The sequence below is a fragment of the Lagenorhynchus albirostris genome, chromosome 3 (assembly GCF_949774975.1).
Source record: "Lagenorhynchus albirostris chromosome 3, mLagAlb1.1, whole genome shotgun sequence".
In the NCBI taxonomy this organism is placed as follows: Eukaryota; Metazoa; Chordata; class Mammalia; order Artiodactyla; family Delphinidae; genus Lagenorhynchus; species Lagenorhynchus albirostris.
Genome location: NC_083097.1, coordinates 165,129,438 through 165,156,294, shown reverse-complemented (window position 1 = coordinate 165,156,294; position 26,857 = coordinate 165,129,438). Strand labels below are relative to the sequence as shown.

Here is a 26,857-nt window from a genome sequence, read left to right as displayed (position 1 = left end):
GGGCATTCTAGGCAGAGGACAGTATTTGTAAAGGCTGGGGTGTGTGAAATCATACAGTGTGTGTGATTGTATCAGAGTGTGTCAAACAGTGAATAGTGGGCTTTGAGGCTGGGGACATGGGCAGAGGCCTGGGATTACGAGATGCCATCGCTCTTGTGTGTTCTCACTTGTCCCCAAAGCTCATCATGACATGCTAGCACCATGGCTGTGGTGGACCCGATCTTGGGTGGGGGGAAGAACATGGGGCTGGGGGCTTGGACCCCTGGGTTCTGGCTCCAGCTCTAGCTGGCTGGGGGCCTTCCCAGGATGCCCAGCCCACTTATATCTGCACTGGGCATCTGCACTGCCCACTTATATCTCTAGCTGGCTGGGGGTCTTCAGATGGGTGGGAGGGCCCCTCAGGAGAAGGCTATAGATGCCCTGTGGTGGGTGTGGTGGGTGCTAGGAGGCTGTAGAGAGTGAGGCCAGGAATTACGGGCTGGGTGTGTGCAGTTATGCCCCAGTGGGTGCATGGGATCAAGCGAAATTTGCCTGTTAGTGAAGTTGGTTTCTTTTTTTTTTAAACCATTTTTAAAAAATTGAAATATAGTCAATTTACAATGTTGTGTTAGTTTCAGGTGTACCGCACAGTGATTCAGTTATGTGTGTGTTTGTGTGTGCGTGTGTGTGTGTGTATATATATATTTTTTTTCAGATTCTTTTCCATTATAGGTTATTACAAGATACTGAGTGTAGTTCCCTGTGCTATACAGTAGGTCCTTGTTGTTTATCATTTTATACATGGTAGTGTGTATATGTTAATCCCAAACTCCTAATTTATCTCTTTTTAGAGAGATCAACCACCTGGGCAGAAGTTCCCCCATCCACCTGTCCAACTGTCTACTCTGTCCGGGCCTCCTGAGCCTTGTGGGTCTAAACTAGCCACTGTCACACGCCTGTCTTTTTTTTTTTTTTTAACATTTTTTTAAACTATCTATTTGCATATGATATAATCTTCTTTTTTTTTTTTTTTTTTTTCTTTATTTTTTTTGGCTGTGTCAGATCTTAGTTGCGACACACGGGATCTTCGTTGAGGCACGCGGGATCTTTTCATTGCGGCCCGAGGGCTCTTGCGGCGTGCGCGCTTCTCTCTAGTTGTGGCGTGTGGGCTCCAGAGCGCGTGGGCTTTGTAGTTTGCGGCTCGTGGGCTCTCTCGTTGAGGCGCCCAAGCTCAGTAGTTGTGGCACACGGGCTTAGTTGCCCCGTGGCATGTGGGAATCTTAGTTCCCTGACCAGGGATCAAACCCGCATCCCCTGCATTGGAAGGCGGATTCTTTACCACTGGACCACCAGGGAAGTCCCCACACACCTGTCTTAAAGAAAAATGCACAACAGGAGCGCTGTGAGTTTACGTTTTGTTGGGTCTTTACTGGGGACTATAGCCCTGAAGAAGGCCACTCAGTAGCTCTAGGGAACTGCTCCAAAGAGGTAAGGGAGGAGCCCGGATATATACAGGGGTTTTTGCAACAAAGACCAGGTAGTCAGAACATCAGAAGATTACTGTTAGTTAAAAGAAAACCAGATAGCTCAAGTTAAGGAATTCTGGGCTTTTCTCTGTATGGGAAGATGCAAGAATCTGGGCTTACTGAATTCATTTCCTTGATATGCACCTCAGCTGTCTGGGCCAGTAATCTGTGCTTTCTCATCCTGAGTCTCCTCGGGGTGCACTGTCGTGGGTGGGTGTAGCTAGATGGCAGGCATCCTGCTTCCATCCTGAGTTCCCTCAGGACTCACCGTGGGGGGAAGGGGGACAGCAGCTGTAATGTGGCTTGTTTGCTGCAACATCCTTTGCTTACTGATACAGCAGGCAATATTTGTTCATTGACACATCCCCCCCACTTGTCTTGTCCAACACCAAACCCACCTCCTGCCCCCAAATCCATTCACCATCCTGGTTCACCCAGTTCCTCAGACTCTTGAGAATGTTTCTTTTTCTGTATTTGACTGGTGATATTGTGATTTATAATGAGAAGTAGATATTTGGCCTTCCTCGGTTCCTGGCACAGAGCTTTTAAAACCCTGAGAATTTCCTAAGTGATAAGAGGAATAAAGGTGCCTTTTGTTACGTTAATGAGGCAACTATTGGAAAGCCCCCCACTCAGGTCACCTAAGGATGGGACTGGTTGCCAGGGGAACCAACCTCTTGATGAAGGGGTTGGAACTTTCATTCCCACCCCTGGACCTCCAGTGGCCAAGGATTTAATTACTGCAACTATGTAATGAAGCCACCATAAAAACCCTTAAGGATGGGGGTTCGGAAAGCTTCCAGGTTGATGAACGCGAGATTTGTGGAGACGTGCAGGGACTGGTGCATCTGGGCAGGGCGTGGGAGCTCCGCCCCCTTCCCCATACCTTGCCCTATGATTCTTTCCATCTGACTATTCCTGAGTTATATATCCTTATATAATAAATCGGTCATCTAGGAAGTAAACTGTTTGTGTCCTGTGAGCTGCTGTAGAAAATTAATCAAACCAAGGAGGGCTCGTGGGGACCTCCATCTATGGCCAGTTGGTCAGAAGCTTGGCGTCTGAAGTGGGATGGGTACAGCCTTGTGCGACTGAGCCCTCAACCGGTGTATCTCCAGGTAGATGGTGTCAGAGTTGAGTTGAATTGTAGGATACACAGCTGGTGTCAGAGGTGATGTGGGGAAAAAACCCACCTGTCGGAATTGAAATCAGAATCATCGACCTTTTTTTTTTTTACGTATTTTATTGAAGTATAGTTGCTTTACAATGTTGTGTCAATTTCTGCTGTACAGCAAAGTGATCCAGTTATATATATATACACACACATTCTTTTTCATATTCTCTTCCATTATGGTTTATCACAGGACATTGAATATAGTTCCCTGTGCTATACAGTAGCACCTTGTTGTTTATCCATTCTATATGTAATAGTTTGTATCTGCTAACCCCAAACTCCCACTCCATCCCTTCCCCACCCCGCCTCCCCTTGGCAACCACAAGCCTGTTCTCTATGTCTGTGAGTCTGTTTCATAGATGAGTTCATTTGTGTCATATTTTAGCAGAATCATAGACTTTTTCAAGGCAAACATTTTTTTTTTTGAGGGATAGGAGTTTATTAATTAATTAATTTATTTTTGCTGTGTTGGGTCTTCGTTTCTGTGCGAGGGCTTTCTCTAGTTGTGGCAAGCGGGGGCCACTCTTCATCGCGGTGCGCGGGCCTCTCACTATCGCGGCCTCTCTTGTTGCGGAGCACAGGCTCCAGACGCGCAGGCTCAGTAGTTGTGGCTCACAGGCCCAGTTGCCCCGAGGCATGTGGGATCCTCCTAGACCAGGGCTCGAACCCGTGTCCCCTGCATTAGCAGGCAGATTCTCAACCACTGCGCCACCAGGGAAGCCCCAAGGCAGACATTTTAATCTGCACAGAGAAAGGGCCCACAACATAGATGCACAACTCAGTGAGTTTTCTCAATAATAATGCACCCTTAATGGTGTCCACATCCTAATCCTGGAACCTGGGGATACGCTATCTAACGTGGCAAAGGGAAAGTGAGGTTGCAGATGGAATTAAGGTTGCTAATCGGCTGACCTTGAGATGGGGGGAACGATCTTGGATTATCTCGGTGGGCCCGCATTCTGGCCTCCAAGGCCACTTCCTGTATGGCAACCAACCCCCCCCCCCCCCCCCCCGCCGCTTGCCATCTCACCTAAAATAACCCGGGCCATAGAACTCCCAGACTGCACGAAATGGAGTGTAAACTGGTACAGCCACCCCAGAGCAGAGTTGCTTATGAAGGAAAACATGCAGAATGACCCAGCAATTCCACTCCTCCGGATGGACCCAGGAGACAGGAAAACTTCTGTTCACACAAGACTCGGATGTGAATGCTCTGAACAGCTTTGCTCATAATTCCCCAACGCTGAATGCATCCCAAACACCCATCAACAAGCAAGCGATAACCAATCATGGCATATTCATTTGGTACCAAAGATTAGGGAATAAGAAGAAAAGAAGCTCGGGACTTCCCTGGTGGTCCAGTGGTTAAGAATCCACCTTCCAATGCAGGGGTCACGGGTTCGATCCCTGGTCGGGGAACTAAGATCCCACACGCTGCAGGGCAACTAAACCCGCATGCCACAACTACTGAGCCCCAGCGTGTGCGCTCTAGAGCCCACACGCCACAACTAGAGAGAAGCCTGCATGCCGCAACTAAGACCCGGCGCAGCCAAATAAATAATTTTTTTTTTTTTTTAAAGAAGAAGGAAGCTACTGATCTTGGAACAATAGGGATGAATCTCGAAAATATTACACAAGTGAAAGAAGCTAGACACAAAGACGGTGATTCCATTTATATGAAGTTCTGGAACAGACAAAAGTAATCCCTGATGGAAAAAAAAACGGGAGCAGACGTTAGCTTTGGACAGTAGAGATGGAGGCTGACTGGGAAGGGGCCCAAGAGAGAACCTTGTGGAGGGATGGGAGTGTTTGTGGCCGGAGGTTGGTTTACACAGGTGCGTGTATTTGTCAAAACTCAGCAACTGTACAGTTAACATGAATGCATTTTGCTCTAGTAAATTTTACCTTGAAAAAAAAAACACATTCGTCAATATCGAGCTCTCCTTAATGATCTGCACGCTGAAAATATTTAGGGGTGATGTGACTTGATGTCTGCTGCTTTTTAAATTTTTTTTCTTGAAATATAGTTGGTGTTCAATGTTGTGTTAGTTTCAGGTGTACAGCAAAGTGATTCAGTTATGTGTATACACATATATATATATATATTTTAGATTCTTTTCCATTATACGTTATTACAAGATATTGAGTATAGTTCCCTGTGCTATACAGTAGGTCCTTGTTGATTATCTATTTTGTATATAATAGTGTGTATATTTTAATCCTAAACTCCTTATTTATCCCTCCCCCCACCCCAGCTGCTTATTTTGAAATGCACTGAGAAATGCACTGGTGGGTGGATAGAGGGATGGATGGATACATGGGCAGTTGTGTGATGAAGCAATAGACCAAAACGTGAATGGGAGAGTCTGGTGGTGGGTATATAGATGTTCACTGTAAATTCACCTTTTCTGTGGGTTTGAAATTTTTCATCATAAAATGTTGGAGGAGATCATCCAAATTCCACAGGTCCTGCATGACCTGCCCCGTCCCCTCCCCCTGCTCTCCCCTTGCTCACGCTGCTCCAGACACACAGGAATCCTCACTGGTCCTCCAACACTCAGTTTTACTCAGTCCTGCCTCAGGGCCTTTGTACCTGCTGCTCATTTCTCTGCAAAGCCCCTCCCAGCCCCCTTTGCAGCACCACTACCTTCTTCTGCACAAACCCAGGCCCTCCTCACCTCTAGGTCTCAGCTCAGAGGGTGTATGAGCTGAGACCTAGCTCAGACCTTCCTTGATACATCGCACCACCCTGTTTCTTTTCTACCAGGCCCATCGCACTGTGTTATTTATTTAGGAGTCTGTTTACTTGTGTATTGGTTGCCTCCCCCTGCTGGGCTGTGAGCTTCATGGTGACAGGAATGTGTCTGCTCTGTTCCCTGCTTGTGTCCCCAACATCCAGCCCCAGGCTGGCATGGACAAGCCACTCAGAGGATATCTCGTGGATGGATGAGTGGATGGGTGGGTGGATGAACAGGTGGATGGACAGATGGCTGTACGCATAGAGGTACAGGTGGGCAGGCAGAGGGCTGGCTGGATGAGCAGATGTACAGGTGGATGGATGGACGGATGGATGGATGAGTAGATGGACAGTGGGTGGGTGGATGGATGGATGGACAGACAGGTAGATGGATGGATGGATAGGCGGATGGATGGATGGGAAGATGGACAGGTAGGTGGGTGGGTGGATAGATGGCAGCCTGGCTGGCTGGCTGGCTGGGTAGGTGTACAGGTGGGCAAGCAGACGGTACGGCTGAAGGGATGAACAGATGAATAGGTGGACTGATGAACAGATGAGTAGATGGACAGTGGGTGGGTGGGTGGATGGATGGACAAACAAATGAATGAACAGACTTTGCAAGTGGGCACCAGCGTGGGGTTGGGGCACTTAGTCTTAAATCTTGGGAACAGGAGAAGCTATGTGGGCTCCTCAGGACAGCTGGGCCCCACTGCAGCTCCCCAGCAGCCCTTGGTGGAAAGTTGGCCCACCTCGGCCACTGCTTCAGTATCTGGCAGCAAGCTCGATCACGCAGTAGGCTGTCTCGCCCAGCTGCAGCCGGGCTCGTGGGATAGCGAGCGAGAGAGCCGACATTCACACCTCAAGGGGAGTCCGTGTGCGGACGGTCGGCCAGGGAGAGAACTGTGGATTTCCTTAAATCCTTCGTCTTTGGGCTGTATCAGAGGCACCTTCCCACAGTGGCAGAAAACCTTCCCGGACATTTTGAGAACTCAAGTTCGTGACCCCGATCGGCCACTCCCTTGATTCTGGCCAACGTTCTCTTGTCTGTAGAGTACAGAATAATAACTCCTGTCATGAGCTATATTTAAGGGTCAGTAAGCACTGGGCTAAGCACTTCGTGTGCCGTAGCAGGCTGGGCTGAGAGGTGGGTATTACTGTCCCTATTTTACAGATGAACTTGAGATTCAGAGAGGTCAGGTCGTTTGCCTGAGGACACCCAGCCCAAGTCTATCCTGAACACTGGCTCTAATAAACTTCAGGTTGCTAGGCGCTGGGGGGTGTGAGGGCGAGGTGCTGGGCCCTCCCACTCTACCTGTCCTGTGTGCAGAGTTCTCCATTAACTGGACCCCTGTGTCCACAGTATGTGGTCCAGCCTGAATGAGTGGCTATGGCAGGAGAGGTTCTGGCTACCACCCAACAACTCATGGGCTGTACTGGAGGACCGCGATGGCCTGGTCTACGCCCACCCCCGGGACATGCTGATGGCCCTGCCCCTGGCTCTGGCCCTGGTGGCTGTGCGCTTCACCTTCGAGAGGTGAGTGTCCGCTGTGCCCTGGCAGGTTGACCCCGTCATCGCTCGTGTGTGCGCAGCACCTGCCCTGTGCTCTCCCATCTGTGTGATTTCATCCTCATGTGTCCCCGGACGGAGCCTGGCTTTGAGTCAGAGTGCTTTTCTGGGCTTCATCCTGCCCCCAGCTGCCGCCACCCCCACTCCGATGGTCTCTGATGCCTGGAATGCTGGCGGCAGCTCAGGTCTGGGTGTGCTAGCATCTTCAGAAAACAAGTGGGGGCCCTGGAGGGGACGTGCCTGCTTGGCTGACCTAGGATGGGTCTGCAGAGGCCAGTGAGTCAGCGAAGGAACTCCTGCCCACTCCCTCCTCCCTCTGCCCTGTATGGGCACCTCTCCCCCATCCCCACCTCCTGTCCTCTCCCTTACCACCTTTTTCTCCCGCTCCCCTTTCTAGCCAAAGAAAGGGGCATAGGCACTCCAGCCCCCCCCCCCGCTTTGGGGCCCTCCCTCCACTCACCCCCAGCCTCCTGCAGCCTGGCCCCCGGCCCCCGAGTGTATGCCGCCTGCCCAGGTTCCCAGCGCCCTCCTGGCTGCCAGACCCCGTGGATTTTTAGTCATTTCTCATGTGACCCAAACGCTGCCCGGAACTGGAGTTCCTCCTCCTTCTCTGGCTGTCCAGCTCTTGGGTCCCTTCCCTCTGACCTAGGTGGTCCCACCCTTTTCTACCTGACTAATGCTGCGGTCACAGCTCCCAGACCTGCCTTGCCCCCATGGCCGACCCCCACCGGGCCTGCCCCCGCTTCCCCCGGCTTCCCCCTCCATGCCTGAGGGCCCCTCCCCCTCCCCTCCCTCCAGGTCCCCCACCTTCTTTGCAACCCTCTGGCCTTTGCACTCACTCCCCTGCAGTTCCTTCAAGGCTGGGTTCCAGGGAAGCCTGCCCTGACCCTCTCCCCACAAAGCCCTTAACCCCCTCTGGCCCTCACTTCGGGTCCTTCCCTCTGTCCCACTCTTTGACCACAGGGACGTGCGAGCGTTCTACACTTTGCTTTGACTCTCCCACTCACGAGGAGCTTCCTAGGGTCTGGGCTCCCAGGACACAGGCTGGACATGGGGAACCCAGGGCATGTCCACTGACACTGCATTTACCAGACACACTTTGGGTTCTTCCTCTGTGCCACCCATTGCTCTGAGCAGTTTGTTTGTCTTAACTCAGCCCTCACCCAGTGAGGTGGTACTGTTATTATCCCCATTTTACAGAAGAGGAAATGGAGGCACAGAGAGGTCAAATGACCTGCCTGAGGTCACACAGCAGGTAGTTCAGCGAGGATCGAGGCTTTGCCTGAGGGATTCTGGGAGGCCCAATTCAGCCAGGCCTTGAAGGCTGGGTCTATTTTCCCACCTATTTAGCCAGTGGCTCTAGCTGAGGTGGCAGTGTTAACTCCTCCCAAAGGCATCCCTTGCCTTTCTAAAGGGCAGTGGGGTTGGAAGTAGCTTTTCTGGGGTCAAACAAAGGCAGAGGTTTTCCCTGTTAAGGGAAAATGAATCCTGGGTTTGCCATTCACTTGCTGTGTCACCTTGAGCGTGTTTCTGGCCTCTCTGAGCCTCAGTTTGCCCATCAGGACAATGGGGACAATAATAGTGTGAAGTGAGCCAGCACACGAGGTGGACTTGGACACATGCTTGGCAGATCCTAAGTGTTCAGTAAATGGCAGTCATATCCCAACCCCACCCCCGCCTGCCCCCCACCACAATTGAGTCTGGAATAACTTCCTTGCTGGGCTGCTCTGAGCCTCAGTTTCCCCCAATGAAAGGTGATATTAGGATGGTGGACATGCAATTTGGTCCCGACCCCTGGTCTTGAGGGCCCCTCTGTGGGCAATGTGGTAACTGACTCACCAGGGTCCCGGCTTCTCCAAGTGTGCACAAGGGGTGGGGGGGATGCTGGGTGGAGGGAGGCCTGAGAAGAAGCAGACCTGCTTCTGCCCATGCAGGGGGCCCCCAGCCTGGTAGAGGGGCGGATCAGGACCCAGGCCATCATGAGGCAGGCATCGAGGGGACTCTCATCCCTGGTTTGGGATGGAGTGAAGGTGCCTGGGTACCACCAAAGTTGTTCATGCCCCACCTTGAAGACCAATCCAGCTTCCTCTCTGGGCGCAGTGCAACAGCCAGGCTACCACCTCCAGGGTCCTAAAATGCGGCCCAGTGAGCCCCCGTTTCCCCACCTGGACTGACAAGCTGTGTCTCCCCTACACCCAGATTCATAGGCCTGCCCCTGAGCCGGTGGCTGGGTGTGCGGAACCAGACCAGGAGGCCGGTGAAGCCCAATGCCACGCTGGAGAAACACTTCCTTATGGAAGGGCAGAGACCCACAGAGGTGAGATCCCCGACCCCCTCCTCCCTCCCCATTGGCCTGCTTGGGTCCCCTGGGGGAGGTTCTAGAGGGGGTGTTTGTGAGCAGTGCTGGGTTTTTATAAGGCCTCTTTTTGGGGAGACCCCCACCCTGTGAAACCCCCTACTCCCCCATCTCCAAAGGTAGAGCACCCCACAGGCGAGGTCTGGGGCTATAGGGGAGGGGGGGAGCAGAGCTGGGTCCTGCCTGTCCTGGGACAGGGGCAGGAGGCCACCTCTGTGACCCTGGCCCCCATCACTCCCTCCCCAGCCCCAGATGAGCCTCCTGGCGACCCAGTGTGGGCTCACCCTGCGACAGACCCAACACTGGTTCCGGAGACGCCGGAACCAGGACCGGCCCTGCCTGACCAAGAAGTTCTGTGAGGCCAGGTAAGCCCAGGGTGGGGCCGGGAAGGGGGAGTCTGGGGGTGCGGCGGGGGGCCTGGTCCTTTGGCAGCTGCCTCAGGGGCTTCCTCCCCGCCTGCAGCTGGAGGTTCGCCTTCTATCTGTGCTCCTTCATCGGTGGAATCTCGGTTCTTTACCACGTGAGTGTACCTGACAGCTCACCCGCCCTATCCCTCAAGCACCTAGTATGCGCTGGGCCTGGACTGGACTGGGAAGGGGTGTGTGGGGTTCGGGCGGAGGGGGAAGCATGTGCCAAGGCACAGAGAGGGAGGGTGGAGGGAATGAGGCCAGGTCGTGGTGAATGTTCACTCCATGGGTGCCTACTGAGAGGACCTACTGTGTGTCTGGGCTGGGGATTCTGAATCAGCCCCTGGTCTACAGTGAGAGCAGAGTTGCAACCAGGCAGGAAACAGCTGGCCTGAGTGACAGCAGCATGTCAAGGGCCAGGGAGGCCTGAGGAGGCCCCAGGCCTGGGGTTGGGGGGTTGGGGGGTGCTGGGTTCTAACCTCTGGACAACTTCAGACTCCCGTGTCCCCGCAGGAATCGTGGCTGTGGACGCCGGTAATGTGCTGGGACAGTTACCCACAGCAGGTGAGTGGGAGGGGTGGTGTTTGGAGGCTAGTGGGAGGATCAGGGCAGAGTTCCTGTGGCCACAGGCAAGAGCGCCAAAGCTGGACATCACACCATCATTCCCCCCCCGAATCCCACTCTATTCTTTGGCTCCCGTGTGGAATGGAGAGGGGCCAGGAGTCAGGACACACTGGAAGCAGGAGCTGCCACAAAACCACTGCCCTTGATTACCTCTAAGGATGGGGAGCTCATGCCTTCCTCACTCATTGGGATTCATGTGTCATGGGTTTGAGCAAATGGGGAGGGCCCTACCCCATGCCCCATGTCCCGTGGGAACCTCCACTCCCCACAGCTAACCCTGCACTCCCTGCCACAGCCCCTGAAGCCGGCCCTGTACCACTGGTATCTCCTGGAGCTGAGTTTCTACATCTCTCTGCTGATCACGCTGCCCTTCGACACCAAGCGCAAGGTGAGGCCAGGCCAAGAGTCTCACCCCACTCCCAGAGACCCTTGGTGTCTCAGGCAGGAGGCGTAGGGTCCACATGCCAAGCAACCCCCTGGGAGGGCCTGCTCCCAGCCCTGCGGGGTGGGGCCGCTCCGGCCCCCCAGCCTCATCCCGGCTATGACCCTCCGTCTCCCGCAGGATTTCAAGGAGCAGGTGGCACATCACTTTGTGACCATCACCCTGATCGTCTTCTCCTACAGCACGAATCTGCTGCGCATCGGCTCTCTGGTGCTGCTATTGCACGACTCCTCCGACTACCTGCTGGAGGTGCGCCTGGCGCAGCGCGACCCCTCCCAGCCCCCCGCCCTCCCAGGTGCCCCTGGTGTTGAGGCCCACCCCCTGTCAGTCTTCCTGGGAGGTGAGGCCCAACCCCCATCATCCGCAGACCACGCACCCCAACTCACTTGGCCCAGGCAGAGGCACCTTTTCCCTGGGAAGAGGCCCCGCCCTTTCTCGGCCCCGCCCCACCCTTCCCGCGTGCTTCCGCCGCAGCCCCACCCCCAGGTCTATTTCTCTCTGCTGTCCCCTCCAGGCCTGTAAGTTGTTCAACTACACGCACTGGCGGCGCGTGTGCGATGCTCTCTTCATCATCTTCTCGTTGGTCTTCTTCTACACTCGCCTCGTGCTCTTCCCCACCCAGTGAGTCAGCCCTCCCGCCGGGGGTTGGGGAGGTGGGGGGCGGCGGTAAGGCGGAGATCCAAGCCCGCCTCACCCTCCGTTCCTTGGTTCCCGGGTTCCCCAATCCAGATAGCTGGGGTGTGGGCTGGGAGGTTTCCAGGAGGCAAGGAAGGGTGTCCCCGGCACAGGGCGCAGCATATGCAAAGGGCCAGAGGTAGGAGAAACAGAAAACTGGGCTTAGTCATCATCCCCTGCCGCGTGCCTGGAACATGGGTTGGGAGACAGCGTCGGGCCCCACGCGCTAAAGTCTTTGCCCGGCAATTTGATGAGCCTGTTGCAACAAGCAGAGGGAACAACGTGAAGGTCCCTGCTCACCTGGAGCTGACACTGGCAGGTGGGGAAATATAATAAGGCAAACAAGTAGACTGCAGAATATGTGAGGCAGTGATCGTGCTAAAGAGAAAAAAAGTTGGGAAGGTCACAGGAACTGTGTGGATAGCTGGAAATAGGGTGGTCGGAGAAGGCCTCACTGACAGCGTTCATATAGAGACTGCAGGGAGGTGAGGGAGAAAACTACTGATCACAGTGGGAAGAGCACCTGCAAAGGCCCTGAGGCAGGACCGTGCCCAGCATGTCGCAGGAACAAAGAGGAGGCCCGTGTGGCAGAACCAGAGTGAGCAAGAGGGAGAGAGCGAGGGGAGAGCACAGAGCTGACGGGAGAGAGTATGCAAGGTCTTATAGGCCTTGGGGAGAAGTTGGGCTTTTATCCCAAGCCAGGTGGGAGCCCTGGAGGGTTCTGAGCAGAGGATGGGGGGAACCTGACTCGAGTACTCACAGGCTCCCTCTGGTGGCTCCAGGGGGAATAGCTGGTAAGAGGTTGGAGCAGGAGCTGGGGGACCAGGGAGGAGGCGACAGCACTGGTCCAGGTGGGCAATGTTGGGGCTCGACCAATGCAGTCGAGAGAAGTGGGTGGACTCGGGGATGACTCAAGGGTCATGAGATGGGAACGGGCTCAGAGTTACTGCTTGAGGATCAGGAGCTTAGCTCTGGCTGCGCCGGGTTTGAGGGGTCTGCAACATGCCCCTCAGGCACCACCACCGAAAAGTGGAGGAAGCAGTCGACACCAGCCTGGGGTTCTGGGAGAGACGTCCATGTCCAGTGTTTGCAGTCGCGAGACTGGGCAGGGTCACCGAAGACCAGGTGTGGACAGAGAGGCCCAGTCCTGAGGCCCCCTGATGTTTGCAGGTCGGGGGAGCCTGCAGAGGAGATGGAGAGGGAGAAGCCATGAAGTGGGCCCATGGGAGTGTGGGTCCCTGCAGGCACGTGAGGAAAGAACATGAGGAGGAGGGAGGCCAGCTGGGTGCCTGCTGTCTGATCAAGGCGGGTCACTGATGACCCTACAGCTGATCTGGGTGAAGGTGGTAGTGGGAGGGAAGGGGGAGGGATCTGAGAAGGTGTGAAAGGACCACCCAGGAGAGCTGCTGGGACACCAAGCACCCCCTTGGGGTTTACAGTCACGACCGGCCAGTTGTCCAGCTTGTTCATTCTTTGAATTTAACATAACCAGGTGGGGGGGGGTACTTAAATGCCTAGCTGAAGGGCACAGGTATCATTCTTTGGGGGTGGGTAATGGGGAGCTATAGAAGGTTCTGGAGCAGGGAAGGTCACGCAAGTTAGAGATTCCTAGGACTGGGGGCAACAGCAGCCAGTGAACCCCTGCCTCTCTCCCTCCTGCCGACCCACCGTAGGATCCTCTATACCACATACTACGAGTCCATTGCCAACTCGGGCCCCTTCTTCGGCTACTACTTTTTCAACGTGCTTCTGATGACGCTACAGCTGCTGCACGTGTTCTGGTCTTGCCTTATCCTTCGCATGATCTACAGCTTCATAAAGAAAGGCCAGGTAGGCGGTCCAATGGTTAAGGCTCCCCGCCTTGTCAATGCAGGGGGTGTGGGTTCGATCCCTGGTCGGGGAACTAAGATCCCACATGCCGTGCACGTAGCCCAAAACTTTTTATAAATAAAATAAATAAATATTAAATAAGTAAATACGTATAAAATAATTTTTTAAAAAGAAAAAGAAAGACCAGGTAGGGCCGGGCAAGGGTTGGCTAGCTTGTGCCTCCCTGGAGCCCCCAGCCCAGCCCAGCCCCGCCCCGAGCCTCCTCCCTTCTCCCTGTTCCCCAGATGGAGAAGGATGTTCGCAGCGACGTGGAAGAGTCAGACTCCAGCGATGGGGAGGCAGCCCAGGAGTACCCGCAGCTGAAGAACAGGGCGGCTCACCGGCCCGGAGCAGCCCCCACTGATGGCCCTCGGAGCCGGGCAGCCAGGCGGATGGCCAACGGGCACACACCAGCCACGTAGCCGGCCGAGGACTGACCACAAGGGGCTGCCCCAGCACCCGGCAGCTCGGATTCGTGGGGCGGCTGGACTGGGGACCCTTGGGCCGATTCTGTGGAGACAGGGAGGGCCCCACCCCAGGGGCAGATGATCTGTCTCCAGCCCCTTCCTTCTGCCCACCCTCCCTCCTTCCCTCAGGCAAATGGACAGAGCTGCGGGCCGGGGGAGAGAGGGATACAGGCAGCCCGGCAACTGTGAAGAGCCCCAGGCTGAAAGGGGGTCCAATAAAACTTGACCGGAGCCAACGTCTCTGCCTGAGAGCTTGTGTCCCTGTCACAGCTCCTCATCCATCCCCAGAGGCCCCAAGGCAGCCAGGACTTACATACCTCACCAACGGGTCACTCACTGCCACCCCAAGACACAGGCCCACCCCCAGGGGACCCAGACAGTGAGCAGCGCGTGGGGACCCCCTGGGGTGAGTCCTCGCCTCCCAGCAGAGCCTCAGCCAAGCTACCTCCTTCCACCCCAGGGCAGCCCTTGGTCAGCTACTCACAGACCTTGCGTACAGATGAGCAGGTGCTGGGCTCAGACAGGTGGAGTCCTTTGCCCAAAGTCACACAGGTCCAAACAGAAGGGCGAAGGGGAGACTCACACCTGTTCCTGCAGCCCCTGCTCAAGCCTGGCAGATATCCGTCCTCAAGGTCCCCAGGACCTCCCTGGAGACAGTGAAATAGGACTTCGTGGGAGGGCAACTTCCTGCAGGCTTCCCAAGGGTTCAGCCGGCTGATTTCACTGTCTCCTCAGGAGCTCTGCAGGAGGGTGCCCCCCACACACACCCCAGAAATCACTGCCACAAGGTCCCACGCAGGGCCAGAATGTGCTGCCTTCAGGGGAACACCAGAGACAGGAGTCGGAGAAGAGAGAGAAAGGGTGGGGGGACGGGTCTCACCTTCTGTGCTTCTCAACAGAGGAGAGGATGGGAGCGGGGAGAGATGGCAGAGAGGAGAAAGGTCCCTGCTGTGTCTCCACTGAGAAACAAGGATGGAGGGAGAGGAAGGTGTTACATGTGATCCAGCAATCGCACTCCTGGGCATATATCTGGACAAAACTATAACTCAAAAAGATACATGCACCCCCCCATGTTCATAGCAGCACTATTCACAATACCAAGACGTGGAAACAACCTAAATGTCCATCAACAGATGAATGGATAAAGATGTGGCACATATATACAATGGAATGTTACTCAGTCATAAAAAAGAAGGAATAATGCCATTTGCAGCCACGTGGATGGACCTAGAGGTCATCATACGAAGTGAAGTCACTAAGAAAAAGACAAATATCATACAATATCACTTACATGTAGAATCTAAAAACAAGGATAGACATGAACTTATCTACAAAACAGTAAGAGACCACAGACATAGAAAAACAAGCCTGTCGTTACCAAAGGTGGGGGGAGGGATAAATTAGGAGTTTGAGATTGGCAGATGCAAGCTGTTATATATAGAATGGGTAAACAACAAGGTCCTACTGTATAGCACAGGGAACTGTATTCAATATCCTGTGATAAACCGTAATGGAAAAGAATATGAAAAAGAATGTATGTGTATGTATAACTGAATCACTTTGCTGTACAACAGAAATTTAACACGACATTGTAAATCAACCATACTTCAATAAAATAAAAATGTTTTAAAAAGAGGCAGGTGTTAGAATCACTGGAAAGAGGGACTGGAAAGATGAGAGAGGAGGGAACAATTAGAAGAGCTGAGATGTCATGGGAAGTAGGAAACAAACAGGAAAAGAGAAGGGACAGTGGGGGAGGTGGAAGAAAAGGCGGCATTGGAGAGACACCGGAGATGAGAGGGGAGAGAGCAGACTAGGAGCTTGGAGGATGTGATGTCAGAAGATGGTGACACCTGGAGGGAAGAAAGGGAGAGGAAAGAAGAGAGAGAAACGGGAAAAGAAGAGGAGAATACCGAGGTGTGAAGGGGTTCTCAGACAGAAATGTGAAAGAAGAAATGTGAAGAGAGGGAGAAGTAGATCCTCGGAGGAGGAGCGAGGGATGAAAAGATGAGCAGGTGGTCCACAGGAGGGAGATGCGAATGGCTTGGAAGCAGATAAAAAGATGCTCAGTCTCACTCCATCTGAGCGAAGCGCAAATTAAACCTACAATGAAATGCCAATTCTCCCTGGCTATCCCCGGCAAAAATACAGAGTGACAGCATCCTCTGTCGGTGAGATTTGCAGGGAAAACGCCTCTGTCCTGGAACACGCCCCTCCCACCACCACCACCCTATCCTCTTTATCCCTAAAAATATGTCTAGATCTTCCTAGCACACCTACAACTCAGTAGAAGGACAACCGACCTAAAAATAGGAGCAAAAACCACCATGGACACTTACAGAAGAGAAGATACTTACGGCCAATAAATGTATGAAGACATACTCAAATCTCAGTGATAATCAGGAAAATGCAAAGCAAGGTGGTGAGGTACCATTTTAAGCCCATTCAACTGGCAAAAATAAACTGGCCAGGGAATTCCCTGGAGGTCCACTGGTTAGGACTCCACGCTTCCACTGCAAGGGGCACGGGTTTGATCGCTGGTCGAGGAACCCCGTATGCCACATGGGGTGGCCAAAAAATAATAATAATAATTTTTTAAAAATAATAAATTGGCCAAAGCAAGTATTGGAGAAGATGGGAATCAATAACCTCACATATATTACTGGGGAGGGGGGAGTGTAAATTGCTACAATCATTTTGGAAAACCACTCACCATCATGTCAAATTGTTGACCGTTCTATGAAGTTCAAAAGCAACTCAAACAAGATGATGTATTGTTTAGGCATACACATCTATCTAGAAGAATTATTTCTTTAATAAACAGAAAACATAAACACAAAATTCAGAACTTATCAAAGTTGCCTTTGATTTGGGGAGGGGGATGGCACTCAGGTAGATATAAATTACTGTCACTGTTCTAACTTTTGAGGTTGTGAGGTATAGTGACAGATACTCATTTTATTGTTAATAAATACAACTTAAGGGACTTCCCTGGTGGCGCAGTGGTTGGGAATCCACCTGCCAATGCAGGGGACACGGGTTCAATCCCTGGTCTGGGAAGATCCCACATGCCGCAGAGCAACTAAGCCCGTGCACCACAACTACTGAGCCTGCACTCTAGAGCCTGTGAGCCACAACTACCGAGCCCACGTGCCACAACTACTGAAGCCCACCCGCCTAGAGCCCGTGCTCTGCAACAAGAGAAGCCACCACAATGAGAAGCCCACACACCACAATGAAGAGTAGCCCCCACTCGCCGCAACTAGAGAAAGCCGGCGCGGCAACGAAGACCCAACACAGCCAAAAATAAATAAATGAAATAAATTTAAAATAAATAAATAAATACAACTTAAAAGGGATATGCAAAAATACATGCAGCAGAATGGGAGACACTATTTGCAAACCATATATCTGAAAAGGGTCTAGTACTTAGAATATATAAACACTTAAAAACAAAAAAAAAAAATTTTAAAGATGGGCGAAGGACTTCAATTGACATTCCTCCAAAGAAGATATACAGCCGATAAGCACATGAAAAGGTGTCTTAAGGAAATCTAAATCAAAACCACAGGATACCACTTCACACACATAACCATAAATATAGCAAAAAATAAAATAATCACCGTTGGTGAGGTTGTGGAAAAATTAGAACAATTTTTGTATGTTGTTGGTTGGAATGTAAAATGGTTAATTACTGTGGAACAGCGTTTGGTAGTTCGTTGGAAAGTTAAACAGATTTATCATCTGACCTAGCAATTCTACTCCTAGGTATATACCCAAAGGCTTGAAAACAGGGACCCAAACACATACTTGTATATGAATGTTCATAGCAGCACTGTTCACAATAGCCAAAAGATCAAAACAACACAAATGTCCATCGGTAGGTGAATGGATAAACAAGATGGGATATATCCCAAAATGGAATATTATTCAACCATAAAAGGAAATACTGATACATGCTACAATGTGGATGAACTTCAGGAACTTTATGTTAAGTGAAAGCAGACAGACAAAAGGTCACACATTTTATGACTGCTTTTATATGAAATGTCCAGAATACCTAAACCTATAAAATAGTACAAAAAGAATTTGAAAAGGAATAGATATATGTATTGAATATATGTATAACTGAATCACTTTGTTGTACCCCTGAAACTAACACAACACTGTAAATCAAAAGTAGAGGAAAGGGCTTCCCTGGTGGCGCAGTGGTTGAGAGTCCGCCTGCCGATGCAGGGGACACGGGTTCGTGACCCGGTCCGGGAAGATCTCACATGCCACGGAGCGGCTAGGCCCATGAGCCATGGCCACTGAACCTGCGTGTACGGAGCCTGTGCTCCGCAACGGAAGAAGCCACAACAGTGAGAGGCCCGCATACCGCAAAAAAAAAAAAAAGTAGAGGAAAAATAAGAATTTTATCTTCCGGGATGGAAGATAGCTAAGGAGTATCCCTCTCAAAGCAGAGTAAAGAGAGAACTTCTCTCTCAAAGCAGCATAAAGAAGAAATTCTCTTCTTCTTCTTTAAACCACATTGAATATAGATCCCTACAGACCAACATCTGTCTAAAAGTAGTAAAAAGAATTAAGAAACTGAAATAGAAAGGATTATTTGAAAGAAAGGAAGGAAGGAAGGCTGGAACATTCCCAAAACTGAAGAAATTCATGAGCCCCCAGATTGAAAGAGCCCACTGTGAGCCAAACGAAGTGAATTCCTTAAAAATTCCACACTGAAACTTACTGAGACGAAGTTCCAAGCCATTAAGGATAAAGAACAAAACCCCAAATCTACCAGAGGAAAAAGACAGCTTTTCTACAGGAGATGAGCAGTCGGAGAGCACAATTTTTAATCTGTACAACAGATGCCTGACAATAGAAGTGAATCCTCAGAGCCCACAGTATAAATATCTCAGAACTGAAAATTCCATACCCAGCTAAACTACCACGTTAGGATAAGGGTGCAATAATGACATTTTCAGACAAACAAGATCTCTCATGTTCTCCCCTTAAAAAGCCTTCATATTCCTTAAGCCCTCTCCACTGTCCAGTACCCAGGCATCAGCTCCCAGAGCTCTGGGTTGGACATATAGGCTCTGTGCAACTTTACCTGTTTTTGTTTAATTGTTTTTACTTTTTATTTTGAAATAATTTCAGACACAGAAAAGTTGTGATGATAATATAAAAAAAGTCCCGGCGGGGAGGGGTGGGTGGGATGAACTGGGAGATTGGGATGGACATATATACACTAATATGTATAATATAGATAACTAATGAGAACCTGCTGTATAGCACAGGGAACTCTACTTCACTTCGCTGTACAGTAGAAACTAACACAACATTGTAAAACAACTATACCCCAATTAAAAAAAGAAAAAGTCCCACATACTCTTCATTCAAATTTCTCTAAGGTTAACATCTCACCACATCTCCATTATCCCCATCATCTCTATTATCTCCAACTCCATCATCTCTATCTCTATCATCTCCATCTCCTCCATCATCTCCTCCTCTTCCTCCTCCTCCTGCTCTCCTGCTCCTCCCGTCCCATTCATATATATATATATATATATATATATATACATATATATATATACACACACACACACACATACACACATACTTTTTTCTGAGAGAGTAACTTACAGACACGATGCTCCTTTACCCCTAAACAGTCAGTGTGTGTTTTCTGAAAAAAAGGACGTTTCCTTACATAACTACAGTAGAGTTACCAAAGAAGGAAAGTAGCGCTGTTACAGTACTATTATCCAATATGCAGACCATCAGATTTTTCCATTGTCCCACTCATATGCTGTATAGGATGCAACCCAGGGTCACATGGTGCACTTAGTTATAATTTGTCTCATCAACTCTCTCTTCAGTTTCATTTAATCTGGAACAATTCCTCAGGCTCTAAGTCTTGTGTGACTTTGCATCCTGATCAACAGAAGTCAACCCTCTTCGGACACACACTCTTGTCACATCCTAGGTGAATATGCAGTGTCCCACCAGGGTACTCGATCTGGCCACCTGTGTCCCAGGAGAGGTTTTGGCTCATGCGTGGAGGCCAGGGCTGTGTGGAGCCTGCTGGGTGGAGCTGAGGTCTCTGAGAGCCTCCAGTGGAAGCTCAAAGCCCTCAGACCACTAAGAGGAACCCAGGTACATCCAAGGGGAAACTGAAGCATGGAAGTAGTGTTGCAGCTACAGGAACAGAGGGGAAGGACCAGCCTGGACTCCCCTAGGACAAGCTGGTGAACAGGGATCCAGGGCTTCTCAGAGATCCAGACAGTCCTGTGTCCCCTCACAAGGAATATTCCCTCTAGTGCTGCCCCCTGCCTCCAGCCAGTTCTCCTTCCTGTGCCAGTGGGCTCCCCCTTTCTCTAAGACATGCAGACACCCTCAGCACCTTCAGCCTCGCCCACCTCGCCCAAGGCGGTGAGCACCTCTGCTTCCTGAAACATGATGGTGAAATTCCAGCCACCCTCCCAGAGAGAAACAAGGTTAGGGCATCTGGTCTTTTCTCTGTTCACCCACCTCTGATACAGCACTCCTGGATCTTGCCTGACCTGAAGGTGTCCTGTCCATCTAGTGCCAGGTGCTCTTAGACCACTAGTCCCTCAGTCTGACATAGGAATTTTGGTAATTTCCATTCACTGAGGCCCACGCTGGTTACATCCTGCAAGTGCTGACGTTTGTTCCCCAGCGTGTGTCTTCATATGTTTTTCTCCACATTCTCGTGACTTAGGCGTGCTGTCCTGTGTGTCCTCATGTGTCCTGTGGGCTCATGCATATTATCACGTGTGTGTTTGTGTGCTTCGTCTATAGAGGATATGTTTTATTCTATATAGAAAGTTTGTGCGCATCTTTATTCGGGGCCTATATGGAGGGCCCACGAGCCTTCTCCGAGGTGCTGAAAGTTCACCATTCAAGACCCACATCCACTCAATCTCTCAACCGAGGCAAGGCTTCCTCCTCCAGGAAGCCTTCTCAGATTGCCCCCACCTCCTCTTCAACTATGGGATGCAACATCCATTGCCTATGTCTTCAAGTCCCCAGACCTTCCCCACCAGCTGGCCCTGCAAAACCTGGCCTTACCTGTGCAGACCCTATATTCACAACCCAGGACTGAGAGTCCATCAGCCTGGCCAGGACCTACTGACCAGACAACAGGTACCCAGCCAGGCAGTCCCAAGGAGGGAGGCTGCGCTCAGCAGGAGAGGTGACCTGGCACCAGATCAGGAAGTGCACAATAGAATTTTTTTTTTTTTTGGCCCGTTCATGCAGCATGCGAGATCTTAGTTCTCCAACCAGGGATCGAACCAGTAACCCCTGCATTGAGCACACAGAGTCTTAACACTGGACTGCCAGGGAAGTCCTAGGAAGTGCACAATAGAGAAAACCCAATGACACAAGAAAATAAGGAAGTAACACAGATTAAAGAAATCAACAAAACAGAGGGTAAAGGAACAAAAATGGCCAGAATAAAACCAAACTCTGGCTCCCTGGGAACATTAATAAGATAAACCCCTGAAGAGAATGAGCAAGGAGGAAATGAGGAGAGTTTTAAAAATATATATGGGAAGGTTAAGAATAACTATACGTCAAAAAGACAAGGGATGACAAGTGTCGGTGAGGATGTAGAGAAAATGGAACCGTAGTTGGTGGGAATGTAAATTGGTGCAGCTACTACGGAAAACAGTACAGAGGTTCCCCCCCAAATTAAAAATATGACTACCGTATGATCCAGCAATTCCACTTCTGGGTTTTTATCTGAAGGAAACAAAATCACTATCTTGAAACGATATAGGCACCCCTCATGTTCATAGCAGCATTATTTACGATAGCCAAAATATGGAAACAGTCTAAATGTTCACTGACAGACGAATGGATAAAGAAGACGTGGTATAGGGGACTTCCCTGGTGGTGCAGTGATTAAGACTCTGCACTCCCAATGCAGGGGGCCCGGGTTAGATCCCTGGTCAGAGAACTAGATCCCGCATGTATGCCGCAACTAAGAGTTTGCGTGCCACAACTAAGGAGCCCATGTGCCGCAACTAAGGAGCCCGCAAGCCACAACTAAGGATCCTGCCTCCTGCAACTAAGACCCAGAGCAACCAAATAAATTAATTTTAAAAACGAAGAAGATGTGGTATATATACAATGGAGTATTACTCAGCCATAAAAAGGAAAACCTGCCATTTACAACAACGTGGATGGACCTTAAGGGCATTATGCTAAGTGAGATTAAGTCAGACCGAGAAAGACAAATACTGTATGATCTCACTTACATGTGGAATCTAAAAAAAAATCCAAACTCATAGATAGAAAGAACAGATTGGTGGGTGCCAGAGGCAGGGCAGGGCATGGGGCAGGCAAAATGGGTGAAGGCGATTTTAAAAAACTATATGAACTATAGGCTGATAAATTTGAAAATCAAGATGAAATGAATTCATTTATGGGGAAATATAAAATGCAAAAACTGTACCAAGAAGAATCAGAAAACTTGACTAGACCCATAAATGTTAATGAGTTGGAAATAATGGGGGGGGGAACTCCCTCTACCTAACACACAAAACTTAGAGGATTTTACAATCAAGTTTTATCGCCATTACAAGTAGCGGATAATTCCCATCTTATTCAGATTGATACCAAGAATTAAAAAAAAAAAGGTGGGGGGTAGAGCAGAATACCCAACTTCTCTTAAGAGGATGATATAGGCTACAAACCAAAACCAGATAGGGCTACAACATGGATGAACCTCGAAAACGTTATGCTAAGTGAAAGAAGCAGCCAGACATAAAAGGTTACATATTGTATGATTCTGTTTATATACAATAGCCAGAATAGGTAAATCTACAGAGACAGAAAGCAGATTGGTGGTTACCAGGCAGAGGGGGAGGAGAAGGAACGGGAGCGTATGTTTGAGTACCAGGTTTCCTTTTGGGACCATGGAAATGTTTTGGAACTAGACAGAGGTGGTGGTTGTGAGTACACAACATTGTGAGTGCACTAAATGCCCCTGAATTGTTCGCTTTCAAAAGGTTAATTTTGTTGATGTGAATTTCACCTCAGTGAAAACAAAAACAGATAAGAATAGGGAACAAGGTAGGAAAATTCTGACCAATTTTCAGTGATGACCATAGAAGCAAAAATCCTAAATAAAATACTGCTACCCACAAGATATGGAAGCAACCTAAATGTCCATCAACAGATGAATGGATAAGGAAAATGTGGTACATATATGCAATGGAATATTACTCAGCCATAAAAAAGAATGAAATAATGCCGTTTGTAGCAACATGGATGGATGTAGGGATTATCACACTAAGTGAAGTAAGTCAGACAAAGACAAATATCATATGATATCACGTATATGTGGAATCTAAAAAAATGATACAGGACTTCTCTGGTGGTCCAATGGTTAAGACCCCATGCTTCCACTGCAGGGGACACAGGTTTGATCCCTGGTCATGGAAAGCTCCACATGCCAACCAAAAATAAAAAGATACAAATGAATTTATTTATAAAACAGAAATAGACTCACAGACATAGAAAACAAACTTATGGTTAAGAAGGGGAAATATATATATATATATATATATATATATATATATGAATCACTTTGCTGTACAGCAAGTATGAAACTAACACATTGTAAATCAATGTTATACTTCAATAAAAATTAAAAAAAAATACTCCTATTCAAATCTCGCAGTGTTGGGAGAAAATTACATCATGACCAAGGACAATTTGGCCAGAAGAGCATAGATGAGTCAGTCTCAGAAAACCAAGGTAACTGATCTCTGTCAGCAGATGGACTTGCTTCTGACATAGGCGCTTGTTTTTGCCGCAGCGTCATATGTGTGTTCTAGGAGCTCAGACCTGAGAGCGTATGGCTTATGCAGGCAGAGGGCTGGGACAACCCGCTCAACCTCCTTGCAATCCTGGAAGCAGAGCATTAACAAAAGCAGAAAGGAGCTTAAGAAAAACACTTGCAGGGTTTAAAAGTTACATTTTTAACTGTTACATTTCTAATAAGCATCAAGAAATATAGAAATTCGCCTTTTTAAAAAATTCAGAAATTCTGACATGTGCTACAACATGGATGAACCCTGAGGACATTATGCTGAATGAAAGAAGCCAGTCACAAAAGGACAAATACTATATGACTCCATTTATGTGAGGTCCCCAGAGGAGTCAAATCCATAGAGACAGAACATAGAATGAGGGGTGCCAGGGGCTGGGGGAGGGAGATGGGGAGTTAGAGTTTAACGGGGACAGAGTTTCAGTTTTGCAAGATGAAAGGAGTTCGGAAGATGGTTGATGGTGATGGTTGCACGAGATGAATGTACTTAATGCCACTGAATTGTGCACTTAAAAATGATCAAAGTGGTAAATTTTGTGTTATATATATATTACAACTAAAAACGTACAAAGGAGAAGGAGAAGGTTGCTTAATGGAAAAGAGAGTGAGGAAGGGTCGAGGCAAAAGCGAATGCATAAAGGCTGGAAAGAAGAGCAAAATAAGCACGTGGTCAAAAGGAAACGCTTGGGACTTCCCCGGTGGCGCAGTGGTCAAGAATCCGCCTGCCAATGCAGGGGGCACGGGTTTGAGCCCTGGTCTGGGAAGATCCCACATGCCGCGGAGCAACTAAGCGCGTGCGCCACAACTACTGAGCCTGCGCTCTAGATCCTGGGAGCCACAACTAGTGAGCCCACATGCCACAACTACTGAAGCCCTCGTACCTAGAGCCCATGCTCCGCAACGAGAAGCCACCGCAATGAGAAGCCCGCGCACCGCAACGAAGAGTAGCCCCTGCTCGTCGCAACTAGAGAAAGCCCACGTGCAGCAACAAAGACCCAACCAAAAATAAATAAATAAATACATAAATTTATTTTTTTTAAATAGTTAAAAAAAAAAAAAGGAAACCCACGGCTGCATCAGCATCAAGCGCAGGGAGACAGCGCCACCTACTGGTGGCTTCCTGTGTTCGTCAAGGGGCTGAAAAAACATGCTCAGAATCCACTGCTATTTCCTCCTTGTACTGACATCATTCCCGTTTACCAACAATTTTGTCAGAACAGACAGTATCACTGAGACAATAGAAACCAGCAGGAGAAAAATAACTTCCAAAGCCACCACCCCCTTCCAACCCGCAGACCTGCATCCAGATCCACGCGCCCGCCCAGCTCTCCTTCCTGCTGCTGTGAGTAAACAATTTGCCCTGATCCCAGGCAAACCTAGGCCATCTCCACCAGCTCCCACCCTACCTGCCTATTTAAGGAGCCATCTGAACAGTCTTCCCTCTGAACTAGATTATACCCACAGACATACAAATATGCTGATTCATTTTCCACCTTTTTGTTTTATTATTGAGATGAAATCGACATAACATAAATGTGGTTAAGAATCCACCTTCCGGGCTTCCCTGGTGGCGCAGTGGTTGAGAGTCTGCCTGCCGATGCAGGAGACGCGGGTTCGAGACCCGGTCCGGGAAGATCCCACATGCCGCGAAGCGGCTGGGCCCGTGAGCCATGGCCGCTGAGCCTGCGCGTCCGGAGCCTGTGCTCCACAGCGGGAGAGACCACAACAGTGAGAGGCCCGCGTACCGCAAAAAAAAAAAAAAAAAAAAGGAATCCACCTTCCAATGCAGGGGATGCAGGAGGTTTGATCCCTGGTCGGGGAACTAAGATCCCACATGCCGTGGGGCAACTAAACCTGCGTGCTCTAGAGCGCCACAACTAGAGAGCCTGTGCGCTGCAACTACTGAGCCCGCACACTCTGGAGCCCGCACGCCACAACTAGAGAGGAGGCCACACACTGCAAAGAAAGATCCCAGATGCCGCAACAAAGATCCCACATGCTGCAACTAACACCTGACGCAGTCAAGTAAATAAATAAATAAATACCTTTAAAAAATAAAATAAAATTTCAGTGCACTTAGTACATTCATAAAGCTGTGCAACCACTGCCAATATCTAGTTCCGAAACATATTCACAGTGCAAATAAGCACATGAAAAAAGGCTCCACATGTATCATCGGGGAACTGCAAATTAAAACAACCGTGAGAAAACAGTACACACCTATGAGAATGGCCAAAACCGAGAAAACCGATGACACCAATTGCTGGCAAGGATGTGGAGCAACAGGAACGCTCGTTCATTGCTGGTGGGAATGCAAAACGGTCCAGCCACTCTGGAAGGCAGTTTGGCGGCTTCTTAAAAAACTAAACATACTCTCACCATATGATCCAGCAATAGCACTCCTTGGTCCTTACCCAAAGGGGCTGAAAACTTATGTCCACACAAAAACCTGCATATGGATGTATTCATAATTGCCCAAACTTGGAAGCAACCAAGATGTCCTTCAGCACGTGAGTGGACAAACTGTGGTACCTCCAAACGATGGAACGTTATTCACTACTAAAAAGAAACAAGCTATCAAGCCATGAAAAGACATGGAGGAACCTTAAATGCACATGACTAAGTGAAAGACGCCAATCTGGGACTTCCCTCGTGGTCCAGTGGTTAAGATTCCGTGGTCCCAATGAAGGGGACCCAGGTTCAATCCCTGCTCGGTGAACTAGATCCCGCATGCTGCACCTAAGAGTCCGCATGCCGCAACTAAGAAGTCTGTAGCCAAAACAAACAAATAAAAAAATAATAAATATTAAAAAAGAAAAGAAAGAAGCCAATCTGAAAAGACTCCATACTGCATGATTCCATCGCTATGACATTCTGGAAAAAACAAACATATGGAAAGGGTAACAAGATCAGTGGTTTCCAGAGATCAGAGGGGAGGGAGGGATGAAGAGGCAGAGCATAGAGGATTTTTAGGGCAGTGAAAATGCTCTGTATGATACTATAATGGTAGATACATTTGTCCAAACCCACAGAATGTACAACAACAAGAGTGGACTTGAAGGTAAACTATGGACTTCGGGTGATAATGACATGTCATTGTAGGTTCATCAGTTTTAACGAAGGTACCACTCTGGTGGGGGATGTTATATTTGTAATGAGGGAGGCTATGCATGTA

At 49.6% G+C, this 26,857-nt stretch overlaps 1 protein-coding gene across 2 annotated transcripts in view; it reads left to right on the top strand.

The window, feature by feature from the left end:
- The window catches only part of CERS4 (ceramide synthase 4), a 30,611-nt gene extending 16,552 nt beyond the window's left edge, over window positions 1–14,059 (top strand). The window contains exons 1-11 of one of the 2 annotated variants that reach the window (XM_060145323.1): window positions 6,547–6,560; window positions 6,777–6,950; window positions 9,183–9,300; window positions 9,586–9,704; window positions 9,802–9,859; window positions 10,260–10,310; window positions 10,666–10,758; window positions 10,933–11,061; window positions 11,327–11,433; window positions 13,161–13,317; window positions 13,602–14,059. In XM_060145323.1, coding sequence (XP_060001306.1) covers window positions 6,778–6,950; window positions 9,183–9,300; window positions 9,586–9,704; window positions 9,802–9,859; window positions 10,260–10,310; window positions 10,666–10,758; window positions 10,933–11,061; window positions 11,327–11,433; window positions 13,161–13,317; window positions 13,602–13,778 — 1,182 coding nt within the window. In that variant the 5' untranslated portion in view covers window positions 6,547–6,560; window position 6,777 and the 3' untranslated portion in view covers window positions 13,779–14,059. Of the gene's footprint in view, window positions 1–6,546; window positions 6,561–6,776; window positions 6,951–9,182; window positions 9,301–9,585; window positions 9,705–9,801; window positions 9,860–10,259; window positions 10,311–10,665; window positions 10,759–10,932; window positions 11,062–11,326; window positions 11,434–13,160; window positions 13,318–13,601 lie in introns of those variants that run through there. The other variant, XM_060145322.1, reaches the window with a different exon arrangement.
- The last annotated feature ends 12,798 nt before the right edge of the window (window positions 14,060–26,857 follow it).